The sequence below is a fragment of the Anopheles darlingi genome, chromosome 3 (assembly GCF_943734745.1).
Source record: "Anopheles darlingi chromosome 3, idAnoDarlMG_H_01, whole genome shotgun sequence".
NCBI lineage: Eukaryota > Metazoa > Arthropoda > Insecta > Diptera > Culicidae > Anopheles > Anopheles darlingi.
In genome coordinates, this window is record NC_064875.1 from 29,777,917 (window position 1) to 29,793,438 (window position 15,522).

General features: G+C 41.2%; 2 protein-coding genes across 2 annotated transcripts in view; one reads left to right on the forward strand and one right to left on the reverse strand.

Moving 5' to 3' along the window:
- Positions 1 to 6,187: 6,187 nt before the first annotated feature.
- On the reverse strand, positions 6,188 to 9,539 carry LOC125955399 (uncharacterized). The gene is made up of 3 exons (XM_049686534.1): positions 9,468 to 9,539; positions 7,446 to 8,978; positions 6,188 to 6,192 (listed from the first exon to the last, which is right to left on the reverse strand). The coding sequence occupies exons 2-3, from the start codon at positions 8,899 to 8,901 to the stop codon at positions 6,188 to 6,190; spliced, it is 1,461 nt and encodes a 486-aa protein (XP_049542491.1). The 5' UTR covers positions 8,902 to 8,978; positions 9,468 to 9,539.
- Positions 9,540 to 14,137: 4,598 nt separating this feature from the next.
- LOC125954083 (serine/threonine-protein kinase meng-po) overlaps positions 14,138 to 15,522 on the forward strand; it is a 5,487-nt gene continuing 4,102 nt past the window's right edge. Inside the window, exon 1 of the mRNA XM_049684086.1 lies at positions 14,138 to 15,153. The gene's annotated coding sequence lies outside the window, so the exon portion shown is untranslated. The remainder of the gene's footprint in view (positions 15,154 to 15,522) is intronic.

Here is a 15,522-nt window from a genome sequence, read left to right on the forward strand (position 1 = left end):
CATTTTTCATTGCGAGGTGGAGAATGCTTCGTCCTTTCTTATCTAAAACACCAAAACAGTCCACGTCGCTTGCTTTTGATAGCATGTTACGGAATAAATTCGTTTTATTACCATCAACATAAGAAAAATCGTTATCGCCATTTGAGAACATTTGTTCAACACAGAATGAGCGTTGATTTGAAGCACATAAATGGAAAACAGTCCAACCCTTTAGTTCATCAACATCCTGGAAGTCGATATTGTATCGTTCTATCAGACATTTTGAAAATTCGAAGAGATTGGATGTTATGGCTAGACGAAGCATTTTATTCGCTTCGATGTTGCTTATATTCGATGACAGATTCAACAGACATTCATATGCCTTGCTTGGATTTATTACAGTCTCTCGATTTAGTTTCGAAAATAAGTGATTAGTTATCATTGCTAGAGAAAAGACAATACCAACGCAAAGATTCAACTTGCATGACTCTTTCATATACCTAAGCATAGATGGTCTTACTGTTGCCACACATAAAACCAGCAACGAGAATATCTTTTCATCAAACACGATTCCAGACAATATTTCAAGTTTTGTCCAACTTATGTTATTTATAATTTGATAAACTTCATCTTTTGTATCAGAGTTTAAATAACCAATAGTATAACCAAGTTCACTCCTTTGAAGCGAAGAAGATTGATAATCTTTCACTTTAAATCGAGAACAGTAGAGATCAAAAAAATACTTGAATTCAATTTTGTAATCGTGAAGCGCAGCATACATTGTGCATTTCAAAAGGTGTTCATCTTTTAAAATGGATGGATCATTTGCCATGAAGTAACCCAACACACATATCGATTTATTTTCCAACGCCGAATTGAAAAATGAAATCATTATTATTTGAAACAAAAGTATTTCATTAGATTCCTGTTGAATTAAACTATCAGGCATCGAAACCGAATTGGTTTCTGTAACGTCTTTTAATTCATTGGGCTCATTCTTGTAATTAGAATATGATATCTCTCCAATGTTTGCGGATGTTTTATTGGTTAAGTAAAAATCCAAAGTCTCTACTATATCTTGAAGAACTTGTGGTGTTTTTTGAGGTGTGTTTTTCAGAAACCCCTCTAGAGTTTGTTGTAGCGCATAGATTTGTTTTTCTATTTTCTCCAAGTCCCATTCATACCATGGTTGGTTATCACCGATGAGGCCAAGTCTGTGCTTAATGATGAACTCCACTGATCGATTAAAACCATTTTCCAACGTAAAATGAAAAATACTTCTATCATTTCGATCGTAAACACCGAAACAGTCCATATTATACTCTTCTACCAACCAAGTAAATTCCTTGTAACCCGAATTCCTATTCGGATCCGAAACAAAATAGTGACCAGCATTCCATCCATTCTCCAAATCAACTTCATTCGGATCTAGCTTTTCTTCTGTTATGAGGTATTCGAGCATATCATAACGCTCAGCTTGTATGCAAATATGCAACAAATTAGGGTTTCCTTCGCATTTGCTCGCGAGGTATTCATATACTGGCGTTGCAGTCTTACAATTCTCATCCCACAGATTTTTCAACACTTTCATGATTAATAAAATCAATGATTTGTTGACCTCCAGTTGAAGCTTTTTAACCAAAAATTTTGTCATCGAGAGCCTTCCATACGCAACTGACAGAATAAGCAGAGACAGATAGTCTCGATTCATAGTCACATCCTGGGCGAATTTATCGATGATTCGCCATTCTATTTCGTCCTCATCAATCGTGGCTAAATCAATGTTGTCAACCTCGATGCTTGGTTCAACGCCTTGTAAGGTGCGATAATGACCAACGAACACTTTGAACATGTTGGTTCTGTTCCGCCTGATGCACTCCGTCATGCAGGCAAGCAATTCGTTGTTTGTGCTTCTAGCTAATGCTTGGCGCATCTGATCCTCATAATCAATCATCAGATGTTCTAATGTTGTGACCGATCTATACATGATTGCTGATCGGCAGGTATCTTCAACGATATAATCTTCTACATTCCCTTGTTCTATTATATGTTCAATGTTTTCTGGTGAGAATCTATGGATCGGTTTAGTTAATATATGTAAAAGGTAATCAAAATATCCGTTAAGTGGAAGTTGTGATACTATTTGATAAACTTCATCATAACAATCTCTGTAGCGCGAGCATTCGTCTGAATTCATTATTTCATGTTTGTCTATGTCGTTAATTGCGAGACAACACTCAATGATGTATTTTGCTGTTTCAATGTCACCAGCCTCAACAGCAATATGGATAACGCTCTTTCTTCTTTCGTTAATGTTGAAGCAAAGCTCCTTGAGTTTATTCTTGCGACTTTCCGTCAAGGACGAGATCGGAAAACCTTACTTACTTACTTATCCGGCGCTACAACCGACGAGCGGTCTTGGCCTGCCAAAGAAGATTCCTCCACCGCTCGCGATCGAGCGCCGTCGTCCTCCAAGTCGGTAGTCCTGCTATTCTGGCGTCAATGTCGATACCGTCGCTCCATCTCGATTTGGGCCTACCACGCCCTCTCTGTCCATCCGGAAGGCCTAAGAAGACTTTACGGGCTGGGTCGTCGTCTGCCATTCTCATGACATGCCCAGCCCACCGAAGCCGGGCGAGTCTCATGCGCTGCGCGACAGTGAGATCGTCATACAACGCGTATAACTCCGCGTTGTATCGGCTTCTCCATCGTCCCTCCTCACACACGGGGCCAAATATCCTTCTGAGAACTCTCCTCTCGAACGCGGATAAGAGGGCTTCGTCCATTCTGGACAGTGTCCAAGTCTCAGAGGCGTATGTGAGCACCGGTACTATATACGTTGTATACAGTCCCAGTTTCGTCCTTCTCGACAGATTTCTCGAGTGAATTAGTTTCCGCATCCGGAAACCATCGGATGTAATTTCAAGCACTCGTTTAGTTATCAAAGGCAGTAGCCGATCATTTTCAGTTACGCAACATTTCCAGCTCATCTTTCTTGAAGCAAAGTAGTGGAAGATATTCCATCCATTCTGCTCATTGACGGTCATAACATTGACCATGTTGTGTTTGATCAAGAACTTGGCCATACAACCGAGTCCATTTTGTGCCGCAAGATGTAACACATTTGCACCCTCGGCATCTATTGCGCCAAGATTGGAGGTTCGTTCAAAAAGATATGTGAAAATCGGAACAAAATCAGGCCAACTGAACGCACACGAGTCTATGTATATCGTTCCCGGTTCATAAAGATATGACTGATGTGCAATTTCCATAATATCAATTAGAACCTTCCATTCGATATTTACTTTCAATGTTTTACACAAATGTCTTATCATTGATTCCTTTTTCAGGCATACAGCAAGGGTCAAGAGCTTCAATTTACAAACCTCTTCCACCGTTCGGTTTGCCGACTGAATCGTTTCAACTTGGTTGATCAATTTCTCTAAATCTACTGAAGTCAGATCGCATTTTTGAGCGTCACATTTTTCAACAATTTCATACAAATTGGCATGCTGATCTACGTCTTTTGGATTGAGCAGCCATTTGGTGATAGGAAGGAAATCTGGTGACCGTAGGGTATCTCCTGTGCATGCTAACCAATCTGCATCATAAATCGGTGATGGAATTGCGCTAGGGAACTCACGATGCAAATAGTACATCGTGAAAAGGGATCTGCATTTCATTGCCATTTCGTACAGCTCTTTAAAATTCTTTTTTAGTAACAAGCAGCCATTATTTAACTCTTGTGAATCCTCGCGCTTCGTTAATGAAATCTTAGCTATTTGCCTGCCTAACAAACAAAGCACTTTGTAATGCCACCTTTTCTCTCCAACAGATTTCGAAACCTCTTGAATCGCATGGAAGCAGGATGTTATATTTGGTATGGCATCAACGCCTAGGTTTACGATTTCTTTGAAATCCTTGAGTCCCAATTTCCGAGCCACAATGAGTTCTACTATGCCTCTCTGTCCATTTTTCATTGCGAGGTGGAGAATGCTTCGTCCTTTCTTATCTAAAACACCAAAACAGTCCACGTCGCTTGCTTTTGATAGCATGTTACGGAATAAATTCGTTTTATTACCATCAACATCAGCTCTGGTATCAACAGAAATCATTTCTTCAACCCAGAATGAGCCTTGATTTGAAGCACATAAATGGAAAACATTCCAACCCTTTAGCGCATCAACAGCCTGGAAGTCGATATTGTATCGCTCTATCAGACATTTTGAGAATTGAATAAGATTGGATGTTATGGCAAGACGAACCATTTTATCCGCTTCAACGTTGCTTATATTCGTTGCTTGGTCCAACAGACATTCATATGCCTTGCTTGGATTTATTACTGCCTGGTTAGGAAGTTTCGAAAATAAGTGATTAGTTATCATTGCTAGAGAATAGACAGTATCAACGCAAAGATTCAACTTGCATGATTTTATCAAATATCTCAGTATAGAGTCTTACTGTTGCCACACATAAAACCAGCAACGAGAGAATGTTTTCATCAATCATAATTTCACTTTGTATTTCTAATCTTGAAAACCATATGTTATTTTTGAAATAGATAACTAATCGTTTCATATTGTTTTCGACGTAATCAATGAGATATCTATCTACATCACTTTGAATCGAACAATTAATACAATCATTTTGAATCGAAGGAATTGAACGGGGTTGAAAATCTTTGACATTAATACGAGAACAGTAGATATCGAAAAAATACTTGAATTCATCGTTGTTATTCTTAATCAAAGACAGCACTATGCAATGCCATAGATAGTCATCATTTAAAATGGATGGATCATTGATTCTAAAGCATTTCAAGACTGTCATCGATTGTTTTTCCAACTCAAAATTGAAAAATGAATTCCTTAACATTCGGACGAAAGGTTTCTTACCAGCGCACTTTTGAATTACACTCTCCAGCATCCAAACCGAATCTCCAGCAATAATGTCTTTTACCATTTTTTTACCGCTGCACTTATTATCGTCACCTATCGTCGTTGCAATTGTGTCGTTGACCAAGTCAGCAACCACTCTATCACAAAATTGCTTCATCTTTCTGCAAGCATCGTGTGACCTGTTCTCGATTGCCTTACTGCTCAAATACCCCATAACATATGTAGCATATTTTGAAGCTCTGCGAATTTTATCTTCACCAGCTGAAACTACCTGTTCGTAAAGAAAATCTACATTAATCGAAGCCCCGTGATGCAAGAGATAACATATCAATCCGGGTGTGTCCCTATGGAACGCGAAATCCAAAGCCGTCCATCCAAATATTTTTTCTTTTGTGTTTATTGTGAAGGATTTGATGGAATCTGGCAAAAAGTGTGGCCAATCCTTTTCAAAGTCGTAATATGATGCAATTAAATGCAATGGAGTTTTCTTTCCATCATCTCTCTCATAGAGCGAGTTTGGATTGGAAGAAAGTAATGATTCTACTTTTTCCCAATCTCTCTCAATAATAGCAACATGTAGTGGATGGCGTTTGGCAAGAATGATGTCAATATTCGCTCGAAGCTCTTTACGCTCCTCATTCCAGAATGACTCAAGACAAGATATCTTTTTCCTGTCTTGTTGATTTCCTTCCATTTGTCGCTTGATAATCCACCATGCAGCCAAGTATTCAGCGAATGTCCGATGGATAAACTCTAAGCTCCCATTACGGGTGGTATGAATTATTCCGGTTTTTTCACTGGCTTCATGTATTTTTTTCACGTAATCCTGGCCCTCGCGTATCTCATTTGCCGATAAGATAATATTCCACTCATTCTCGTTGAACAACACCCGTAATGCCATTAATCCATGGAGCAGTTTCACTTCATCTGTGGTCCTCTCAAATCTTTGAATTTCTTCTGGTTTATCTGCTACATTTTTATCTCCCCCTTTTTTGTCGTAGAGAAGTTGTCGGATCTTTACCTTCACAAACTCTTCCACGGTAAACGACGCCTTTGATAAATGTATGATCGGCTCAAGCTGCTGTATGTTGAACGTTTGAGAAGAAAGCTGTTGGTTTATATTCTCATTATGAAAAACATGATCCCCCAGAATGTCCACAGCCATCATCAGGTTTAGTGGAACATCACTCATGCTACCTAAACTTAATATTAGCATGTAACACAACGATTTATAGAAATCAGATACCTCTTCATTGTCAGTATTTCCATTATTCCATTTTACCTTCATCATCTTAAACAAAATAGATCCTTTATCCTGAAGCGATAGCGGTTTCAATTTAAAAAATGAAGGATCTTTGAATGCCTTTCGGAATTGCTCTTTGAAACCATACGGGCGGCTGGTGAGATATATTTTCCCTACTCCTTTAAATAGCTCAAAATAAGAAAGAAACTGCAACACTATCTCTTTATAATGAGGTGCTATTTCATCAAACCCGTCCAACAACAACACCATTTCTCCTTCATTGAACTTTTGTATAGAAACCAGCAGTTGGATTAAGTTGTTTAAGGATAGACCGTTATTTAGTGTTAGATCTTCACTAATAATTGCTTCTCCATCGGAAAGATCTAAATATTTTGAACATTTCTCAGCCATTTCCCGTTCAAGTTGAAGTGATGAACGAAGCAGTTTGTACAACATTCTCATCGCTTCGGTTTCATCGATAACCTTTCTAGCCTCTTTCTTTGGGCCAAGTGTAAATGGTTTAAAGTCAGAACAATGATCAGATAAGTTACATCGTACGACCCAGGATGAAGGCTTTCGTTTGCGCAAATGCCATGCCAACCATGTGATGTTGGTTGACTTTCCGTGTCCCGCTTCATCCAAAAGTATCAACACTTTCTTTCCTTCGTTACCAACGATTGGTTCGCGTTTTTCCTCTTGATTATTTGCCTTTCCGAACATTTCATCAAAAGTCGCGGTTTTCTTTAAACTTTCCGTTATTTCCTTGATGCTCATACCTTCCTTCTGGGGTTCTTTTATGCTTTTCAGTACGGGGGAATCTTTACTCCACCATCTGTTCTCTGCTTGGAAGTTACTTTCCTCGTCAACCCAAGGACGATGAACATAAGTGTTTTCGATTTCACAATATTTCTTCGAAATTTCATTATTTTCTTCCATTTGCTTTCCCCAATCCAAACATTTAAAAACCTCCCCGATTGGAAGATCTTGGACATTGTTCTGGAATATTTTGGACGACAAAATGGTTGTAGTACATATAGGAATGGTTTCACCAAGAAACTGATTCAATGATTCTTCGATCAAGTCGCGTACACGGAACCCACTAAGGTTGACTGATGCTACTTGGTTATTTGATTGTTTGTTGCTGGGTTTCTTGATAAGAAACACTTGCATTTCATAATTCTTAAACATATCTACTCGCACAGTATCCATTTCATTACAGATGATTATTAAACATTTGGTGTGTAGAGAAAGGGAAAAAATAATGGCCTCCGCTTGTTTGGAATCGTTAGGGAAATCCGATTCTTCGAGGAAAATCGGTTCTTTACCCTGTACAAGCAAAATGTCTGATATTACCGTCGCCCCAAAAGGAATGTCGTATGCCTCAAGCTGCAGAAAGCTTTCTGTTTCAACTCGCTTATATAAGCTAGAAGCTTCAAGAACGTCGTGACTAAGTCGAAATGACGACGTCACAACTTTCCTGCCTAGTTTATCAGAGATACCCTTCAATTTCATGTATGCTAGAGTGTTTTCGATATTTTCGAAATCCTTTTTTATATCCTCTGACTGCAATGGTTTGGCAAATGGATCCATCACCCAATCAAAATTCGTTTTAAATAGTCGTTCGGTAGCTACTTTCTCCTCTAGGCATCCCTTCCGATGACCAATAGCCATGTGATCATAATCAGTATGCAAACTTCTCCAAATTTCTACTATTGCGTCATCCAACCTTTGCCCACTGTAAGTGCCACAAACCAAACGAAACCGATCGCAAAATGATTTGAAGGATTCATCGACATTATCATTGGGAAATGTTTCTGAAGATGGGTCTGGATTGTTTTCATCTGACAGAAATGGTTGCGAAACATACACCCGTTTCTGTTTCAAAACATCCCATACACATCCCCCGATCGTGAATTCTTCTTGGTATTGTTCTTCAAACTCTTGTCTAAATGCTTCATATCCTGGCATTGAGTTGAAGAAGGATGAATCCAGAAATTCATTTGTAAACCCGTATGAATCACTCGTTGAAGCTTCATCTATCTTCCTCTCTATTACATTCAAAATGGCTTGACGATACTCTTTAAAGAGAGAATTGCTGTTCGTTATGTTCTTGTTGGGTTTAGTAGCTTCGACCAATAGCTTTGCTAGTCTAGCACGCTTGGAACATTTCCGTAATAGTTGATGAAAATTGCTAAACGTACCGTCCGCAGCCCATAGTTTATCGTAGTTCAATTGATAGTATTTACCTCCAATACTATCGAATAACGATGAGACATAGGAATCCAGAGATGTCGCTGAATCGTCCGTGACAGCTGGAACGACAGTTTTCCACATTTCCTTTGCTTTGTCGGTTATATCTGCATTGGTGCAAATGATGAATCCCTCCAGATCGGTTGTTGATTGTTGTTGATCACAGAATGAGGTGAAGTACTTCAGAATAGCAAACGAATTCTTTGTATCCCTGGTGGTTGTGAAATTCGTCACCGTTATGTTGGGAGCAGGCGATCCCAATTTGTGTTTGACTTGTATCTTCAGTATTCCTTTCTTTTCACCATCCTCGAAGTTATACACGATGTCATCGAACATTCCAGCTGAAGGATCCTCCGCCGCGACCGTGAAACTGAAGCCGTTGGCCGGGTCGAAAGCCTTTTTAACATTTGCCAGGCAAACAACCATCCCAAGCTCCAATTGATACGATGTCCCATGCAGTGCATGTTTCAATCCTGATAGATTTTTTTGGACCTGATTTTGATTCTCATGGGATGAACCTAGAGCTTCCATTTGTGCTAGTTATTTCTCGTGTTTGTACTGATTACAGATTATCTTAGATTCTTCACAATAATTTGTGTACAGGACAGCTATGAATAGAAAGAGAAAAGAAAAGAATGTCGTTACATATGGGAGATTGTGTTGAAACAGAGTATCTAATCGTCCTAAACAGCAGAGGAAGCATTGCTTCGTTCATGCGATAAGTATGTTCATGCGATAAGTATGAAATTTTAAGCAATTTTTATGTAATTTTATGTAAAAAGCAGTTTTCCTAGCGAATAAATGATATAGTAATTAACAATAAACTTGGACAAATTAGCTACAGAACTATCGAAATGGCGAATAACATCTTCTCTCCGCCATTGTCAACTCAACCCAACTAGGTAGACGATAGGCAATCATCAAGTAGGATTCAGGGAGTTTGCAGCTACATTTTCTTCTGGCTCGGCGGACGAGAACATAATACAAGCTAAAGTGTTGTAAGGGGAATAGCAAAGCGAGAAACGAGGCATGTGAAGTGCAAGGGCGTCAGTCGTCTTTGTGCAGAACTTGCTTGGCCAAAATGAACCCGAGCTTACCCCAGAGAATACATACACGGTCGTCGTAATGGTCGAATATTCACGATTCACGAAGACCTTCTCGACATCACCCGGCGGAATCAGTGAGGATGGAACTACCGACAGAAGACGGCGGCGAGCTAACGAGGAAGCGCCACGGGAGGCAGTAGTAGCGGTAGAAGGTCTGAGCGGAGGAGGCTGGCTGCTAAACCCGTGTGGTAAATTTCATGTAAACAAGATAAACATTACAGAAAAGGACAAGACGCCCTGGAACTGATAGCAACTGGACAGAGTATAGGTCCAATTCTTGGAGAGAGACAAGACGAAAGGAAGCGACTACAGCAACAGCTTAACCACAGCTGCGTTCCAACAGCACGCGATATGTTAACTTTACTTAGCATGTAAGCATAGATCAGCAGCCCATAGCATTAACGAGAATTGAAGAGCGGGAAAACCTTTGCGAAGAAATAGAGAGAGAGAGAGAGAGAGAGAGAGAGAGAGAGAGAGAGAAAAGAAAGAACCCAAAATTCTCTCGAACCAATCTCTGTCGAACGGGGAAACAGAGAAACAACGAAAGGCCGATTGCCTCGCCACGAGATAAGATTAATCACTAACCCAGACTAACTAACAAACGTTTTACTAAAAGAGATCATAAATTTGTTTGTAATCTGTTTTACTATTAGTCTTATTCAGCGTCCTACTTCCAGGCAGTAACTGAGCAGTGATAACAGTGATAGCAGCGATAGATTATGGCATCGTCAAGCGTTATCTTGTAAATAAAAATAAGTCTCTACGTTCTATAGATGTGCGCGCATCACGCAGTATCTACCGGACCGATCATCACCGAACTTGGCACATACATAGGATATCATTGATTTTATACCATCGTTGCTTAAAAACGATAAGAAAGGCGAACTAATGAAAGGAAACTAATGCGAAAACCCGTATACCCCTATGAAATCTTAAAGGGGATTTTGTATTTAGACGAACATCTTTTCCGACTCCGAACACTAACTTCCGAAAGATCTCCCAGTCCATCCGATAGGCCCCGGAAAGAGAGGAGCAACTAATAGTCGACCACTGAAACCTCTCTTCTCCGTTCGCGCGGCAAGTCCGTCGTTCCTTCGCGGACAGAATTAAGCTTGCCGGCTGAGTAACAACTACCATCGAACTAGGCACCACGCATGCTTCGCTATCATTTAATGCAATGATTGAACGCATGAACCCCAAGGAACGCTGGATGAAATTGAAATAATATGGTCACCGCATGGTGCTGCTCAATCAACCGGCATTTCCGTTTGGAGAACCGTTTTGTAAATCGAGGCTGCGTGTGCGTTTTGTAAATCGAGGCTGATGAGTGTTGAGCTAGGCGCGGTGAACCTCGAATCTATTCTACTGCCAAGAATACAAATAAATTAACGAACTGGTTTACAGTTCCTATCAGAACACTGGCTTATGTGGGCCACACATGCGCAATATAATGGGACAATTTTGCTTGGACTTATTTAGCGTATTCTTCGTATATAGCAGCAGATTGTCACGAAGAGTTCGAAACCACAACTATTTACATACACCGCTTTTGTTGTCTTTTGATTTAACTTTCACATTCCAAATCTAACTAATTCGGCCTCACAGTAGACAACATTCTAAGCTCCACGTCATGACTTATACTCTCTGTTCTAAATGACCTCAGCGGTAACTATGTGCCGAACATACGTCTTCGATCAAATAAAAACTTTTCACATCACATTAGCCTATGTCGCTTTATAACATTAATCAAGATGTTTCCTACATACCTTCACTTGGTTTTTTATAGTTCTCAGCAAACCACACCAGTCACTATCCACAATGTTGCGAAACTCATTTAAGTTATGCGTAATCGCTGGTGGTCAGCACGCGACTACCGTCTATCGGCAAACCCCAACATAGAACTCATCGCATCATCGTCGCATACGGCCCCGGTACGCACACAGCAACATGCGTTAACTCGACGCGATAGCTAAAAAAAATGGAAATGACGCGAAGAGAGGGACGCGCTCTTTTCTATCTCAGCTCCCATTCCACCCGAAACGAAATACAACTTTGGAAATGAATCCACATGGACATTGTCTCGTCTCTATGTTTTGCGGCTGCAGATTCCGCCGCAGGAAACAATTCTCTCTCAAAAATGCCCAAAATCCCAACGCATGGATTTGGCGGTGCGGTCAGCTTATTCTCGTAGTATTAAAAATTGTATTGGTTCCGCATCAAATCTGTTTTATATGAAAGTGTTTCTATTCGAAGAAAGAAACTGCTCGGCACGCAAACAACAACGGAAAAGTTTTGGAAATTTCTAGAGTGGATTTTAATTTTGCGCAAAGATCTGCTGTGTTTAGCTGCAGCATGATCGCTGGGAGCAAATAATTGGGGGCTTTTAAAGCGGGTAATGAATGGTTTTCAAGCGTCAGAACCAAGCCTAGTTTATTCGCGTCAATAAAATTTGGAGTGAGTGTAACTTACCTTGTCTTTATAAAATTAATAAATCAATTAAGCGCAATTGCTGTAGGGTCTATCATTGTAGCACTAACAGGAATACGGGTTAATTTGATCAAAAACTAAGGTTGTTGCCGATAGTAGGTCGTATTTCACCACCGGTGACTGCTAGAACGAACCGCAGGGATCGCTAGCGGGAAAATTAGAGAATGATTGAAGAATTAGAAAAGAATTGAGGATGAGAGCGAGTGGCTTCTCTCTAATGAGAGATAAAATCTATAAAAAAAGATATAAATAAAATGAGAGAGGAGTTGAATCGAAATCGATCAAACGAACAGGACGAATTTGACGGTGATCTGGTTCTAGAAACAACACACGCATTTTTTCAAGGAATTCTGTTTTAATCGCTGCCACTCTGATTAATGTTGTAAACTGGCATAAAGGACAAACGAAAAGATTTTGAGGTCTTTTATACCGATTTTACTGAAGCTTTTGATACACTTGAGTATAGAGGAACTTTACCCATTCGCCTATCTAGAGCGCACAGTCAGACCTGGAAAATGATCCAACGGGATCGTATCTCCGTACAATTTGGATCTTCCATTGAGGAAAATCATCGAAAAGTAAGATCCCCAAAAAGGCCTAGGAACAACGAAAAGGATTCTAAACCCTTGAACCATACTTTGGCCATACCAGAGAATCTCGATTCAGATCACATGAACTGCTCGATGATTATCAGTCGTCGAATTCAATGGAAGAGCTCCATGGCTACATTTTCTTCCTTGCGTAAATATAGTTATATCTTGCTTTACCAGTACCAGTACAAGCAATCTATAAAATATAAATGTCTTGCAACATTGCCAAGAATCTCTGGGCAAGATTTCCAGTGAACTTTCCCAAAAAATAAATATAGCAACTGAGGAACAAAATGGTATTTCTTTTGAATTATCTTTATTGAAACACTTAAAAACAAACTTTAAACGCAACTCTTGTTAAATGCAACATTGACATAGCGTAGCCACATCGCTTATATATTTGGAGACACATCGCTGGTGTCATCTTTGCTCATCGCACGAGATGTATACTTTCTCTCGACCTCCTGTTTTCCACACCACCACCACTGTGTTTTATAAAGCCTCTGTTTAGCATTGCATGTGCTCTCTTTTGCGTTCGTCTTTCAAATAATGAAATATTAAATTTCCATCTGGTTTTGAGTGAAATGAAATTTAAACCATTATTTACTTCTCTTTTTAATTCTGGTATATGTGAAACTTAACATTGGGATCTCTCAAAATATGCCTCGACGATCAATTGATTTTTCAACCTCGTGTAGCCAGTCCACATGGAATTATATAGAAATACTTCGACTTCGTTAAGCGTTCTTAGTTGCGGAATCTCTTAAAGCAACACAAAGAACACGGATGCTGGCCAAATTTGTTAGTGGCGCATTCGACCATTCGCCGATGCACTACTCAAGATCAACGCTCAACGATCATATGTCCACTACGAATCAATAGCCAACGTTCATCATCTACTAAGACCACCTGCTCGTCAAGCGAACGACAATAAATCTCACCGCAGCACCCGTTGCTTTGATGGCTGACAAATGATCGCTTAGATGGCATGATGCTCTCATTTCAGGTCACTAACCAACAACCGGAAAACCCCACTCTTCGCGATGGCGATATTTTTGGAGATTTTTTTTTTTTGTCAAACCACACCCAACCGCCAAGCACCTTAGTATAAACACGCACACCCTCGCACGGAAACCCCTTTCGTGTGAGTTTCGTGTTTCTTCGCGAGATGCATTTAGCTAGAAAGTGGCCACTAGAAAGATGCTCCTCCTGTCATGTCACTGACACTTACAGACACTAACTCCACGCCGTGAATGCGTTACCTCATGTAGCCTTCTTCCGTGCATGTTCCACGTGTCTAATACGAACCAGAAATCATAATCATAAGCTAACCGTGCACGGACGATGAAGATTCAACAGCCAATTGCTCCTTGCCACACTCAAACCCTGGAACCTACGGTTGCGACGCCACGATCGGCAATATGACACTATCCGAACCCGGTGCCAAAAATAGCATTTCACGAGAGATTTTTTGAAGAGAAGCAGCTGAGTAGCTGAGCTAACGCTAGAGAGCACATGACTGTCTCTAGGACCAGAGCCTGTACAACGTCTGTGCTCACACTGAGCTCACTTCTGCGTAGATCCCTCCCAGTAGCGATCATTCTGCTCTCGCGATCGGATCGGAAAATCGGAAAGTGATCACCTCAGCACCCTAGAATTCGTGGAACAGCCGGTCCGGCTATGCATGCGCAGCATGATGTCTGATGCCATCGCCACCATCACCAGCGATACGGTGCAGCACAAGGAATAATCCAACAAAGTGGCAGTGATTTCGATCGATGCGATCAAATTCGGAGTGCGTGCAAGGCTCGGCGCATTCCTACCTACCAAGCTAGTGTTGTTGCACTGTGAAGCTACTGCGTGTTTTTAATCACCGGAAAGGCCCTCTCGCTATTGGCTCGCAGGCGCTCAGTCCCCAGTTCGGTTAGGACCGAACTACGTTGTGTAAAATACGAGTGATTTATAAATTTAGAATCTCATCAGCTCGGTTACGCTGCAGGCCAGCGGGCACGGACACACTACTGCTACTGCTGCTGGTTGGCTGGCTGGCTGGCTGGCCGCACAGGCGTTTCGCAGTCACAGCGGGCGTCATTTCCCCCCAAAAAGTTCCCATCCCGTGCCATACCTAGTGCCGTGCCTTCGCATTTCGTAAGACACGGGCAAATGTGAAAGCGATACCGACGCATTAACGGAGTGACATCGAGACGACATCATCATCGTCGAGTTTCGCGCCATCCTTTATTGCATCCAGATAGTCTGCGGTACGACGGTGTTGTGTCCCGGGCAAATGGTCTCTCCCTGTATCCCGCCATCTATTACCGGTGTATCTGTGTATAGCAAGTGTTACTGGTGTGGTTGGAATAGCGCCAGTGCGTAAGTAACTTCTGGGCGGCGGCAGCAGCAGCAGCACCACGAAACCCAGCATGTGACTAGTTCGTGTACATATATTTGGCGATAGCGTTGCTCTACAATGTACTCAACTCGAGCTAACCGTGAAATCCAGCATCTCTACGGATAGTGCACTCCTATAGACAGTGATCAGTGCATTGTGATCGTTAGTGTCTATTGGGGAATAGTTGAAGAGACTTCACACTGAAACCGTGAGTATTTCAGAAGCCCCAACTCCAACCAACCTATTTGTAGTCGTCGAAAAAAACCCATACTTGTACTTGTTGTTCTACCGGTACCGCCACCATCATGCTGCAACTGCGATGGCCTTCAAGTACCACGGGGTCCACACACAGTAGCGGCTTTTATCAACAAACAAACCGCGTCAAGCTGACGTTGGTGTGTGGCGCCAGAGGCGCGAAATGACCAAAGTCAAAGAACGTCGTGTTTTCCGGATTACTCATGGGTCCGCACCGCAGTTGTAGCCACGGGGAACGAGTGTGCTGGTGGACGGGGCGGGCGACTTTGAGTGGCAGATGAGAGCGAATCATTTTCCCATTTTTGGCAAAGAACACGTTTCT

What these genes read in the sequence shown, in the direction of transcription:
- LOC125955399 (XM_049686534.1), bottom strand. Translation starts at nt 8,901, where the DNA reads ATGGAAGCTCTAGGTTCATCCCATGAGAATCAAAATCAGGTCCAAAAA.